The 15,812-nt window shown below is 38.3% G+C and overlaps 1 protein-coding gene across 1 annotated transcript in view; it reads right to left on the bottom strand.

Moving 5' to 3' along the window:
* u2surp (U2 snRNP-associated SURP domain containing) overlaps positions 1–15,812 on the bottom strand; it is a 90,569-nt gene that overhangs the window by 38,086 nt on the left and 36,671 nt on the right. The window contains 1 exon segment of the mRNA XM_051922909.1: positions 5,946–6,060. Within this exon segment, the coding sequence (XP_051778869.1) occupies positions 5,946–6,060 (115 nt within the window).

The following is a 15,812-nucleotide window of genomic DNA, read 5'->3' as shown; positions in this document are numbered from 1 at the left end:
GAGAGACTGTCAAAATATTAATGGCTAGCACTACTGTTATATTGTATGTGTGCAGACCTTACTAATGGCAAAACATCTTTCTTCCAATAGACGATGGGAGCAAACCTGTATTGACTACACTCTGTTACCTGTTGTCAAGTTTTATTTTTTTTAATTGAGTCACTGGTAATTTGTTGCATTTATAAGCCACGGGAATTTTCTGAGTTAATCACTTTACATCTCATCTCATTTTCCCACTCTATTTTGTGCACAAAAATTTGCTGTTGATGCGAGGTTGCTGTTGATTTGTGTGTGCATTGATCAGCAATTATAGATTTGGGTATTTTTGTTCCAAAAAAAATGCTACCAACTCAGGGATTATAGGTGAGAAAAACAAAGAACACATAGAATGGTCTTAAGCAAGTGAGTCAGACATGCATATTGCTTCTTCTATATGATACCTATCCCAATTTTTAGCAATTTCAGAGATCCTGAAGGCATTTGGTACCATTTAGAAGTTAAACAAGGGCAAAATAATAGTCCGAAGGTCAAATACATACAACTAAATTGGAGAAAGCATTTAAACTAAATGCATGTATGGGACAGGACTACTCTCACTTTCACAATATTGTTTGAAAGCAGAGATGCATATTTTAAAAATACACCACAAACACCATGACACACACATGACTTTGCCTCCTTTACATGGGTATGTAAATACTGGAGTGAGATTCAAACAAAGTGGTCCTTCCTACTGTATATGCCGGAAAACAAAAAGATGTTAATCTGGTGGATTGCATGTAAATCAGTGATCTAATGTAAAGACAGCACATTCTCAAAATAATGCACTCAAGAAGTGGGGGTAACGATCCACTGCATTCAGCAAATGATGTGTTATCATCTCACTTCAATCCTGGTAGGTGAAGTTAAGTGAACGAATCACAACATGCTCACTTCAAAACATTTTTTGCTTTGTGTGTACAGGATGCTGAAGATATATCACAGAAACAGGCAGACAGAGAACACTGGCAAGGCTGTATATTTGTAAGAGCCTTGAAATGGACTGGCACTCTCTTCTAGACTGGTTCCAACCCTACTCCTGATGTTACCCAGATTGTCTCTGCTACCCTCAAACAGACTGGATTTAAAAATGTTTGGTTATTCTGGTATTTTCATACTTGTTTTGAAAAAAAAAAATACGCACATTAACTGGTTCTTGATTTCAGCAGTTGAAAGTGCTTTAAGCTTGCACATGACACAGTTTCCTTGCCTCCTCTCCTAACCTCAACCATTCATTGAATGGAGGACACAAAAAAAATTAAAAAATGGTGCTAGGGTGCACTATCTGAGAGAATGCTGCACCACATTCATAAAGAAATGTCCTCTTTATTCAAACTGTACAGAGTTGTTGATGTTTTGTTTATTTAAACAGATAAATGCAATTAATACAAAACAAGACTGTGCTGCACAGAACCCAGCTTAGGGCTCCCACATACCTCAGCATTCACTGTTGCCCTTCACATTGTAGCAGTTGTCATACGCTTTGGTCATGAACTTTTCTGTTGTGCTTCAAATGCATTCTTGTGCATCTTTCTCGACTGACTGTAAGATGGATCTGCATAGTGCTTAAAGGTGAAGGTACAAATGAAAATATTCACAAATTCACTGACCATCTAGTCTATCTTGATAAACCACCTATGTCTGGTCTGTTTGGGCAGCTTACAGTGAACAGAACTTGATGCAAAGACGTCCTTAGACCAGAATGCGAGAGGTGCATCCATTTATGTGTTTCTTCTCTTCAGCTGAAAATAAGCCACATTTTAAATTCTACATTACAACTGGGGCTTAGTTTTCATTCAGATCTTTTTCTGGCAATTAAACTTAGAAAAAAGTATGACTTGGGCAATAAATCCTGTCATGTTAAGACTACTTTAACATCATAATCATCATTTTTATATTATTATTATTATACCACAATATTCTTCATTCATGTACATTTTGTCTAAAAGTATGCAACGCCATTTGAAACCTCAAGGTATTTTTACTTGGATATTTTTTGAATATTTACTTGTTGTGTTCCATTAACCTTTTAAAGTATGCATACCCACTAGTATATATTAGAATTAAAAAGTATATAAATGCAAGAGAAAAAAAATCAAATTTGGCTGAAAATCTTTTGCAAAAATAACTATCAATCATTTGGCTCATTTAAATCATTAAAGCTTTTGGTCTACTCTTAAAATGCTTTGCTGAGACATTGCTGTATACAATTTGAGGCGATTGCTTTTAATTACTTTGTTAGCAAGTATACAGCTTTTTTGCTTGTATTTATTGTATATATCAGGTAACTGAAACTGGTCAACACTTCTGTTAAATACCCTACCTGATGAACTCCTTTCTTAGTTACGTTGCCAGTATTTTATTGTCTTATTACATTAATGATGCACTGTTTAATTATTCTGGAGGCATTTACTTGTACCTCACTATATTTGTCTATGATCATTCTGCTACTACAATTATTGCTGACATCACTCAAAGATGATGAAGCCAGTTGGCATTGCTCCTCTTACTAAGTGTAATAGGATACTTTCTATTTAAACGCCAAAATGGGTTTAAAAAAAAAAAAAAAAAAAAAAAAAAACACCCTATGCTATTTGCCCTTGGTGTAGTGTACTGAAATAAAAAATAAGTTCTAATTTATTCTATATATGATATCAATTTTTAGTAACATTGGATCTAGAAAACAATTTCAGTCTTAACTGTACATTTCAGCTTCAGATATTTTAGATATTAAAATAACCCAGTTTTTTTTTTTGTTAACAAAGGAAAAAAAGTGATTTCCTATTAGATCTTTTAAATTGTTAAAAGGACAAGTTTGTAAAGAACTTTTAAAATGCCAATGTGGCATTTATTAATTTGCCACATTAAACTACATTCATACATCTAAAGTCAAGCATATCTATATAAATAAAATAATTCTAAGAGTTGTCTGCCTGACATGCAAAAACCTCCACACCCCTGGGCCTTGAAGCTATATCTTGGTCTCAATCAAAAGTTTACACTGTGACACATGTAACACGGCCCATAAATTGGTTATGCAAGGTACCTTAACCACAAAATTCAGCGTTGAGTCCTTCTCACCGCAAGCAGAGACACAGCAGCACACTGTTGCTTACAGGAATCCAACGGTCACGCAAGCACAGACACAGCAAGCACCAGTGCATGCATGTACGCTAGCTGACAGGAAACGAACAACTACAGATGCACATTGCACTCATAGTGAAGTACATTGCACAGATCACCTGAATGTTTTCACTGCGAAAGTTGCTGTGCATGCACATAACACTGACAGACAAGTGCATCCCATAGGCCGACTGTTAACTAAAAGTCATCCATGCAACAGCAAAACAAAGTGGACATTAGTGCTGGATTGGTACTAAAATTGAATTCAGTATTGATTCCAACTTTCATACCTCAGTAGCGGTATCACAACAAATCCAAAGCAAAAAACACACAACTCCAGAAACCCAGTTTTACTCCAGCCTCCCTGGTACATGCACCATCATGTGGGACCGATTCTCTCAATAGCTGTGACATTCAAATCACATTGAAGTAATTGGGGGTTTTGTCCCCCGAGAGGTCCAGATCATGTTGAAGCAATAGGCTCCCCTGTGAAATTTCGATTGCATCAAAACAATAAGGGGATCCACTTTGAAGTTCCAAAGTGTGTAGCTTTGTTTGAAATAGCAAGTATCAAAGTTAGGGAAAATGTGAATGGGGGTGTGGAGTATTCTGACTTGACAGAAAAACTGTGGCTTACTTGCAGCATAGAAAAATCCCAAAAAGCTTGTACCATAACTTTTTATAGGTTATGTTTTTCAACACCCTCATACCGTTCAATCCTAGTGTACATAGCAAAACGAGAAGTCAACCACACAAAACGAGCATAGTAAGAGTTACATAATTTTTGAAAGAAAAAAAAAGTTAAAATTATTCCTTTTGGCTTAAAATAAATGTGATTTTTTTATTGCATCTCATCTTTCTACTGTAAAATGTATAAAACACTAAAAGTACAAAGCCAGAAGTGTAGAAAGTATAATAATGGTGCAAATAATAATAATGATGATGAAGAATAACATGAATAGCACACTGCACATGTGCGAGTGACACAAGTGTGACCTTCGGATTCATCAGAATCGCTTTCAGTTTCACTGACCGTTCCAATTTCACTGCCTGAAGACAGATTCACATCGTCATCACTACTTGTGAGAGGCATTTCTAACGAGACGCCATTATGAGACTAGGACAGGACGATTCTACACCATTCCCCAAGTAACGTTCAGGCCTGATGCCTACGCAAGACACACCACTCTTGGGAGGTTCACTGCATTAATTACTACACAGCACATAACGCAACATAAAATAAAGTTGTTTCTCAAATATCAGAAATAAATGAAAATTTCGAAGCAGGTTTTTTGCAACCTTACACTGGACAAGGGTATTAAGGTAAATATGTACAGCGAGTCAGATCAAACTAAAGAAGTTATTGTCTTGCTTTACTTAAAATGGCAAACAATTGTGCAGGTCTGGATTAATATAGAACCAAAACTATTGTCAATATCTCTTTAACACTAGAATCCCTGTAAGCCTATGAAAAAACAAGCAATCCCAGCCCACCTTAAATTCACACCTCTCCATCAGCATCTTTTGTTTTGTATATGTGTCGATCAGCACAAGCAGCCTGCTATCCCATCCCCCACCGATGCAACTCAAGTTGCAGAGAAGATTCTCAGAGCTAAAGTCTTGTTTATCTGGTTGCGAGTTGCCTGGAGTTGTAGAGGGTAAATAATATATTATTTGGAATACATGCATTTCAAGTGTGTTCCGTGTCTACAACAATCTATATTAGTAACATTCGATGTGGCTTTTATATAAATGTTTTCTGTATATAAAGATCATCACAAAATGTAATCACAAACAGAACTTTGCAGGATACCTTGGCAAGCTCGGAGGGGAGAGTTTCTGTTCTCTTTCTCCAATGTAGAACCCTCATCCTTATCTGAGTTCACCTCTGTTAAAGCACATCTTTATTTGAAAACTAGCAGTGTCATATCGGGGGGAGCGTAAAAGTGACAGAGAATAAAACTGAATCAAAAGGGAAAAAAAAGCTTTTTTTTTGTTTTGTAAAAAAAACTTTTACAAGTTCCATAAATTTACACCGGCAGTTACAGACACAAATCAAATGTATGTTTTTATTCTATAACAGTAACAAAAAGAGTAGCTCACTACTCAAAACGGACATGCTCAGAATCAAACCCACGATCTCTTGATTACAAGTCAGCAGTTCTTACCGCTGCACCACCCAAGTGGTCGTGTCAGCGTCGTACCCTAACCCGATTTCTTTTTCTAAGGATGTATTCTTGAATAAAAGCGCATTTGTTTCGTTATACTTGTACCTTTTGTGAAAGTGTTTTTGATACTTGGACTTCAGTCTTCACACATTATACACTTCGTCTAACCTTTGTCAATTATTACTAAAATATGAAAAACATTTCTTTTTTAGTTATGTGTTCAACAATTCCTGCCTCGCATTTGATCCTGCATTTACACAGACCGTTGTAGACACGGAACACACATGAAATAATATATTGTCATTTGGAATACATTTATTTACCCTCTACAACTCCAGGCACCTCACACCCAGATAAACAAGAGTTTAGCCTGGAGAATCTTCTCTGCGACTTCAGCTGTGTCGGTGGGGGAGGGTGGGGATGAGATAGCAGGCTGCTTGTGCTCATTGACACATTTACAAAACAAAAGATGCTGATGGAGAGGTGCAAAGGAATTTAAGGTGGGCCAGGATTACACATTTTTTCATAGGCTGCAGAGAATCTGGTGTTAACACAGTAGGAAAAAAACAAAGGTTAAGAGTACTGTGGAAAAATTAAAGGCTCTCAGTAGTTTACCTTTAGTAGCATTTGCAATTCCTCCTCTAACAAAGGCCTTCACTTTACTCCCATCAGAACCTTCAAAAGCAGCCAGGAATTCTTCATAGATCTCTGCTGCTGCTCTCTCATCTTCCTAGATGCAGCAAAAGAAATGTTACGAAAACTCTAAATAAGCATAGATTACAATTTACCCACATAGAGCTTTACTAAATGATATTTGTGTGAAGAACACAATAGTATACAACTGATGTGTTGAAATTATTAGTAAAAAAAACTTCATTAATACACTGTGCCATGTGTGTTCATTATTGAAGTATACAAAGCTTAAAGCAGCTCTGTTGTGAACATTCTGAATTAAGGTACAGTTTCGCAATTATGTTTTCAAATAATATACTTACATTTGTCCATGCTCTTTGTTCTTATTTAGAAAAGGCTACCTATTCTAACTTTGTTGAAGATCTTTATGGAGAATGTATGTCTCAATATACACAGAGCAAGGACGCCACAAAGGTTAAAGAAAATACAGAACAATTCTAAAATTCAACCCCTCTCTCTACCATATGATGAAGTGAAAAAAATGGACAAAATATTAACACAACAAATATACTTACACCATCTTTTATGAAAGTCAATTCAGAAGGAAAAATGTAATTCAATTTTAATACCAAAGTGTAGTGTTCCACAAGTCAGTGATTATCATATAACTACAGGTGGTCTTCCAGTGCTTAATTCGTAAATCGTGAGGTCCCAGAGCTTTCACTGACTAGGATCGGAATGGGGGTGCGTGAATAATGGCAATTTGGGCACCAGAGTGCAGACCTTAAAATGTTTAAATATGTCACTGACCTAACAAATACAAGAAATTGGTACTATTAACATGTATGTTTACACACATATATTAGTATTTCACTTGGATATCTTGAAACCATAAATTGTTCCACACTCTAGGTTGAACAATCATTTTTCTCTCTCTTCAGTTTCGTTTCATGCACCCTCACTCCATTGCTTTGCTCTCTAATGTTCTAGGTCAGCATTCATATCTGCTGTACTACAACTAAGTTTTTTCCCTAATTACTATACTGACCAGACAATTTATTTTGTGTGGCTTCCAGTATTTTTCCAACATTTTCCTCTTTTCCACATTAGCCAAAAAAGTCTCAAAAAAAAAAAAAAGACATGTAAATAAACTAGATTTATTTGAAATTTTTAAATAAACTTTAAATTATAAATTTAGCTTATGTAAGTATTACTAAAACCAAATAGTTTATTTAGATCATGGGGTCACAGAGCAAATTTGGAGGTCTTGGGGTGCAGAGTGCTCAAAATCAGAAGTATAGAAATAGGGCTCCATTTGGAGCTAGAACAAATTAGACAGCAAAATCGGATACAAAATATCACTATTCACGAACAGAGAGCCATACATTTACTAAGGGATAATACAGAGATCATTATTAAACCAGCAAACAAAGGGGGTGCCTTAGTTATCATGAATACACCGGACCATATGCAGGAGGCACAAAGGCAATAACCCATTATTACACAATATTAAAAACTAAAAGGATGACCCCACAGATCTCTACAAGACGAGACTGAAACAGATAACAAAACAGCATCCCTCTTGACATCAGGGATCACGTAATAGTTTAATTCCTGAGAGCCCAAAAATGGGTTACTTCTACATGCTTCCTAAGGGAACCCAGGAAGGCCTAAAATCTCAGGAATTGGTTCATTTAAAGAAAATGTTTCAGGATGGGTGGAGCACATCTTTAAACTACTTGCCCAAAATACAACCAGCTACATTCAAGAGACCACCGTTTTCCTATAGGCCCATTACCCTCAGGGAATCTTACTGGCCACAATGGATGCTGAGGCACTTTACACAAATGTCCCCCAGGATGATGGCATATTGGCATGTGAAATATACCTAAAACAATTTACCCACGGAGTCAGTTATACAAATGATGAAATTCACTCCGACACATAATTTATTCTCATTTGGACACTACTTCTACTTGCAACAAATGGGGACTACAATGGGCTGTCGGTTCTCACCTCACTACGTGAACCCATTTTATGGCAAAATTGGAGGAAGATGTTATGTCAACATGCGTCTTAGAACCAATGTTGCATCTCCGTTACATAGATAACATTGTCTGGACTGCCAGTGAGTGAGAAGGACCTCCTCCATTTTCTTAACCAACATAACTCTTTGATTCCCAAGAAAAAGCTGAAGATTAATAACTCAGAAACAGGAGTCAGCTTTCTTGACACCACAGCTCAACTGAAAAGGGAACAACCTTGTAACTTGTTTTTCTACAAACCAACACACAGACGGACATACCTGAGAAGTGACAGCTCCCACCCCAACCATATCAAGCGCTCCATTATTTTTAGCCAAGCAATACATTACAATTGTATTTGCTCAGACCCAACAGACTGGGACAAAACTGCAGGAGCTTAGGCAAGATTTCATTAGACAAGGATATACTCCCAAAATAGCACTCAAATGAGAGCTTCTACTATTAACTAGAGACATCTGGAATATAAAAACAACAAGTGCTGCATCCCCTTTGTTTTCACCTATAACCCACATCTTGAAGCACCTCAAAAAATTATAAAAGAACTTCAGCAAATGCTAAATAATGATGAAATGCTGAGAGATGTATTCCCAGAACCTCCCCTCCTGGCATACAGACAACCACCAAACCTACAGGAAGTATAAACTGTCCAAAGCTCCCTGAGTGAACCAAAAGATAATGGTACATCTCCCTGCCAACAGAAAAGATGTAAAATGTGTGCGCACATTTGTAATACAGATTGTGTAGTTATTCCACACAGCCAACAAGAACATCTCAAAAAGGGATCATTTTCCGCTAGATCATCTTATGTGGCCTACCTAATTCTTTGTATTAAATGTCCCAACAGCATACTCTATATGGGAGAAACTGGGGAAAAAAAGTCCATCAAAGAATGAATTTACACAAGTTCTACATTAAGCATGGCAATAGGGATATTCCTATAGAAGCTCACTTCAGCAGCCATGGACACCGTGAGAGGGTTCTTAAAGCCACAGTGCTTAAGGACTACTTCAAAACACAGGAAGAGAGAAAGGAATGGGAAGTTAAACAGATGCTAAAATATAACACATTACAACATTGTTTATATAGAGACAAGAGTTTTATGACCAGATACGAGGATTATTTACATTTGTCTAACTGACTCAGACATCCTAACTACAGATCCACATTTTATGGAAAAAACTAATCAAAATCTTGAAAAGACTTTGTTGGACAATAATCTTATCAAAGCTCTTGACTATACATTGTTCTCCTTTCCCGCTAAATGAATCTTAGTCTAAGGAGGTCTATTAATTTTTTACATTTAAGATGGCCTACTTAACACTAAAATCCCTGAAGCCTACGAAAAAAGCCGTAATTCCGGGCGACCTTAAATTCCTTCGAACCTCTCCATGAACATCTTTATTTTGCAAATGTGTCAATCAGCACAGTCAGCCTGCTATCCCATCCCCCACCAACGCAGCTGAAGTCAGACTCAAAATTCTCCCAGCTCAGGTCTGTTTATCTGGGTGTGAGGTGTCAGGAATTGTATAGGGTAAATAATATATTGTTATTAGGAATACATACATTTCATATGTGTTCTGTGTCTACAAAGATCTGGGTAAATTAAGGGATTACAGGAAATGCAAGGAAATAAATTGTGAACACAACTAAAACAAACTTTTTTCATGCTGATAAAATTGAAAAAATGATGATGTGAAATGTATAGTGTGAAGACAGATGTTCAAATATCAAATACTTTCACAAAAGGTATAACAAAACAAGTGTGCCTTTACTCAAGAAAATAACCAAAGAAAAGGAAATTTCAGTGAACCCTCGTTTATCACGGTTAATCCGTTCCAGACTCTACCGCGATAAATGAATTTTCGCAAAGTAGGATTCTTTATTTATAAATCGAATATTTTCGCAGTTAAGAGTATAGAAAACCTGTTTACGACCTTCTAAATACGTTTTTTTAACATTATTAGAGCCCTCTAAACATGAAATAACACCCTTTAGTCACCATTACACTCATATTACCCAATATATTAGACAAAATAAGAGAAAGACATATTAGACGTTACAAATATATTATTATTATTGTACTGTACATTTAATTACACACACACACAGTTCTTATACACAACCACTAACCTATGAAGGCACAAGCTCAGTAGGAGAGTCTTCAGGTTGTAAGCTGGAGCGCTGATCGCACCCTCAGAGGACACAGACGCCCCTGGGAAAACCCCTGAAACAGCTGACAGTCTACCTTCACACTGCTTCTTACCCTTCTTACTTGCGCTATAATGCGCGATATACCTCTCACGCGGTACTCTGCTTACTTAAAAGTATTGTGCAGCGCCTCTCAGCTTTGGAATTGGTTGTTTTGTTTCTCTCTCTCTCTCTCTCTCTCTCAGCCATTCTCTGCTCCTGGCGGAACTGTCATCTCTGACTTGTCATGGAGCATGTTTAAACTTTTGAAAAGAGACAAATGTTTGTTTGCAGTGCTCTGAATGAAGTTTTTTTTTCTACAACCTCCTGTGTCTCTGTGCAAATCTGTGACCCAAGCGTGACAAGGTGGTGCAGTATCTTCAGCAGGTGCGTCGTCTTCTTCCGCTGAAGGAGTACTAGGAGTAGGCAGTGGGTGTCTGGGTGCGCGGCTGAAGAACATCTTGATAGGCAGTTGCTGGCGGTGTCTTTTCATATGCGTGAGGAGGCTTTTGTAGGGTACTGCCATCTTTGATCATATCCAAGAGTTTCACCTTCTCCTGGATGGTAAGCATCTTCCTCCAGCGCTTAGTTTCATTGTCAGAAGGCTTAGAAAAAGCAGCACGTTTAGGAGCCATCGTGGGGCTTAGATAAAAGTTCTCAGAAAGCGCATGCGTAGTGACGTAAGCGTGTATGAGAAAAAAAATCGCGACAGAGTGAAGCCGTGAAAGTCGAAGCGTGATATAGCAAGGGATCACTGTATTCAATTTACATGTTGCTGTCAATTTGTAAACACCTTAGACCATTTATCAATCGCATGGCTGGGTTAAAAGGTAAGAATGGCTTCTTCTAAATCAAGAGGTTGCAGGTTCGATTCCAGGTTTTCCTTTCATTTTCTATTTTGAGTAGTGAGCTGCTATTATTAGTATTATACAGGGTGAGCCAAAATGAAGTACCACATTTCTCAAGGTCATTGCGCAAGGTAGAAGCAACTGAGTGGGTTGGGGTGGGGGCCCTTTAATAGGATATCCCATGTTCTTTTCAGTCTGCAACATGCCTTTGTCCAGGTAGTCCTCGGACTGTACGGACGCCTGAAAACATCCAAGCTGTAAGGACATCAACTTCCTAGACATTCAGTGCGCAAACATGCTTTTGCCTTAGGCATTTCCAACATGTCTTTGAGGAGAATTTTGCTTGAGGACCTTAATTTCCATCCTTACAAAATGATGGTAATGCAGGAACTCACTGAGAGAGACTGGGAGAGTGGTGCGCAAACATTCTGCAAACCGTTCATCTAGATGCCATCATCATGTGCAATGACAAGGCACATTTCCATTTGAATGGTTGTGTAAATAAGCGAAACTTTCGCTATTGGGCCGAAACCAACCCTCATGAACTTCATCAGAAACCCCTGCACAGTGAGCATGTTACAGTTTGGTGCGCAGTTGCAGAATTTGGCATGGTAGGCCCTTACTTTCTTGAGGAGGGGGGAGCAACAGTCACCATTACATTGAAATGCTAGAGAATATTTTATGGCTTCAACTGGAAGAAATGGATGTGGTGGATGCCTGGTTTCAGCAGGATGGAGCAACAGCTCATAAGGTGAGGAGACCCATGCAAGTTTTGTGGGAGATGTTTCCAGGGAAGCTGATCTCCCTAAGCAGAGATGTCAGGTGTCTTTCACGTTTGCCTGATCTCGCTCCCTGCGATATCTTCTTGTGGGGCTCTCTCAAGGCAAAGGTATACACACACAAAACTCTGAGACCCTGAAGGATGCTATTCGCCACGAAATCAACACTATTCCCCTTGAGATGGCTGAACAAGGCATGCAAGCGTTCAAAAATCATCTCGAAGATTGTATCGCTAATGATGGTCACCACTTTGAATAAATCATTTTTAAAAAACAGCGGAAAAAAATCTATTTTGAATACCCTTTCTTGTGTCGTAATGAAATTTATTTTATCTTGTAGCGTTTTTGTAGAATACACATTTGAAACATGGTACTTTTTTGGGTCACTCTGTACAATACCCCGTGTCCACTATCAGACTATCATGCAGCATTTGCGGTTTGTCAACACACACCCATGCAGAACATGTGAAAAATGACAGATTTGCACGTGCAATGCTGCTTCTTATTTAGGAAAGGATCCCAGTCGTCCCATGGGAGAAGGACTTTCCAAGACTGTGGCCATGAAGCAGTTTCTGGACAAAGGCAGAACCACAACAACAGACAACTTCTTCATGTCACTTTTGCTGGCACTTTTCCTGCATTTAACATTATGAGTAGTGAGCTGCTCTTATTATTACTATTATATAATAAAAACATACATTTGCTTTGAGTCTGTAACAGCCAGTTTAAAGTTTTGATACTTGTAAAAGATATTGCTGAAGGGATAATATATATATTTTACATCTCTCAAAACGCAAGCTTATTTTAAGATATTTGAAATAAATCTGTATAATAATTTACTAACATTTCTAGATATCAATCCAAATCATTTCCAGATATATTAAAATAGCTACCTATTTTGAAAGTGAATTATTTCAAAATTGGTAGGAGATCAAAGGAAATTTTACACAAAGTATTTGAGTTATTTTAGACACCTGCAAATGTATTTTGAAAGATAATCATAATTCCTTACATTTTCTTAAACTGCATTTCAAATACATCACACTGACCAAGATGTCACTTTAATATAATTGGAAATGTATCTGAAATCTACAAATGTGCATTTAAGACACCTTAAAACAAATGTATTACCTGATATCTACAATTTAAAATATCCTAAAAATATATTGCTTGTACTTTTGCACTTAGAAAGTACTCTGGCTCCCTCTCATCCAACCCACACCAACGAGAGGAAAATGCAACATACCCTTGCTATGTTCTACTCACTCTGGCACACGGTAGAACAAATACTAGATGTGCATTCTGCTGCACTTTCTGCCTCTCGCACTTACATTGTGGATGGAATAAAAGCAGGATGAGAAGAAGCAAGATGTGGTCATCTGTGTACTTTTGCACACACTCATCTAGCTTGTGGTGGTGTGACAATGAGGGACTTGTGCCCATGTGCCTGCTATAACTTTCATTGTTACTCAAACCCCTGAGCAAGGTGGTGCAAGAAAGATCAAGATGCAGTCCCCTGACACTAGTACCGTGGAACCTCGGGTCACCAACGTCTCGGACCATGTACAAAACGGGTTACAACCAAAAAGTTTGCCAAACTTTTGCATCGGTTTACGACCACACACTTGGGTGACGAATAAGCCAGTTTCCCTTCCGGTTCATACACGCCGATTTACGCACATGTTCAGTCTAGCAAATGTATAGCAAATAAGGAGAGGATGGTAGGTGGATGTGGGGTGAACTAATAATTAAAGTGCCAGAGAACTGGCTGAAACGTGGCTATCCAATGAAAACAACATTAACAGACATCTGGACATGAACCCATCATATGCAGGCTTAAAAAGAAGAACGTGCACATAATGAATAAGACTTTATGACCAACACCCTCCAAACCCCACCTCATTAATAAACCAACCCTTTGGAGTTCTAAATGTAACAGAAGCTGTGAAGGTCGTCATTCTTTGGCCAATTACATATACAGTGGAGCCTCGGTTCACGAATGTCTCTGAACACGTACAAATAGGGTTACAACCAAAACGTCTGCCAAATTTTTGCATCTGTTCACGACCACACACTCGGCATACAAACAAGCTAGTTTCCCTTTCGGTTTGTGCATGCTGATGATTTCCGCACGTGTTCAGTCTCTCTATGTGCATTCCATGTGCAGTGAGTGAGAGAGCAAGTGCGAGAGAGCGAGAGACAGAGAGAGAGAGAGAGAGAGAGAGAGAGAGAGAGAGAGAGAGAGAGAGAACGAGGGCTAGCCGCGTAAGGCCGAAAAGGCAGTTAAAGAATGCACCGGGCTTGTTTTTAAAAAGACTGCTTTCAGCATTGTTTAAACCTCGTTGTAATGAAGACTTTTTCAATTGGATTTTAACCTCCACTTCACTTTATTTAATTTGGACTTTGTTTTTGATTGTTGTTTTGTTGATTTTAATAAAAGCACTTGGCACTTTGTGCACCATCCGATTTCTCCATTGTAGTGCCTCACTGTCATGCTCATCGGTAACATTACCGACGGTGACGGGTTTAAGGGCTCCTGGAAGCAAGATAGGAGCATGCAGCGAACCCGCATCATCACAGACTTTACCTCAAAACTGTAATCTCCTCTCCACCCAGTTCCTCCTCACTTCCTTCATGCCAGAACTCAACTCATACAAGGTTAGTTTATGGATAGTTTTTGTATTATAGATTTTTCAAAATGTTCATTTTTCAGTTCATAGCGTGCACTGTTGCAATGTTACTTTTCAGGGTTCTCACTCTTTTTAACACTAGAATTACCAGAGCCTACGAAAAAACTCGTAAATCCGTCCCACCTTAAATCGCGTCTTAAATCCGTTTGCACCTCTCCGCCAGAGTCCTTTGTCATCTGAATGTGCTGATAAAGCTACTAGCAGCCAGCTATTCCATCCCCCCACCGACTTAGAATGAACTTCTCTCCTAGCTCAAGCCTTGCCTTGATTTGATTACCTGGGATTGAAGTGGAGTTTTACAGTGGAAATAATTCTAGCGTTATTTGGAATACACGCATTTCATGTGTGTTCCATTTCTATAGTTGGCTGTGCAAACACATTTTTAAAACAGAAACGTTTTTCATATTCTAATAGTAAATGACAAAATGTAGGCAAACTATATAACGTATGAAGCCTGAAGTCCATATATCAAAGAAACACTTTCACAAAAGGTAAAAAAAAAAGAACACGTGCGCCTTCATTCAAAAAAAAAAAAAAAAAAGCCGCATTAGCATGCCACATTGACTCTCTTACTACAACTGTCGCGGTGGCGTAATGGTGTCAGCCCCTGACTGGGAATCAGAGGGTGGCGAGTTCGATCCCGCACGGCTCCACTTCGAGAAATTAACTGCTCTTATTCTTACAATTTTAGAATAACAATATAAATTTGATTTCAGTCTGTAACAGGCGGTGTAACTTATGATACTGGTAAAGGTTAGCTTTTTTTTTTTTTTTTTTAATTCACTTTTCATTCTCGCAGTCGCATTCAGAATCAATCCAAACGGTTCTGCCTTTTTGGATTGCGGGAGATTTGGAGACAAAGTACATGTGCAATGCCACTCCTTATTTAGGAAAAGATCCCAGTCGTCCCACGGGAGAAAGACTTTCCGAGTCTGTGGTCATAAAGCTTATGGAGCCATTTCTGGACAAAGGCAGAACCGTAACAACAGACAACTTCTTCACGTCACTTTCGCTGGCTAATAGACTGCTGCACCGCAATACAGCTCTGCTTGGCACCATGAATAAAGTGCGACGGGAACTTCCACCTGCAGCTAAAGTCAGTTCAGTACACGAACAATTCTCCACGCTGGTGTTTAGATCTCCCAGTGCCATGCTGACAGTGTATGTGCCCAAAAAGATGAAGTCTGTCTGCATTCTCAGCACAATGCACCATGATGTGGAGATTGGGCAAGATAAAAAAAAAAAACCAAACACGGTCACAGACTACAACCACATGATGGTATGCTAATGAAAAAAATAT

The sequence above is a fragment of the Erpetoichthys calabaricus genome, chromosome 2, assembly GCF_900747795.2.
Source record: "Erpetoichthys calabaricus chromosome 2, fErpCal1.3, whole genome shotgun sequence".
Lineage (NCBI taxonomy): Eukaryota > Metazoa > Chordata > Cladistia > Polypteriformes > Polypteridae > Erpetoichthys > Erpetoichthys calabaricus.
Note: the sequence above shows the minus strand (reverse complement) of the source record. Positions and strands in the feature narration are given on the sequence as shown.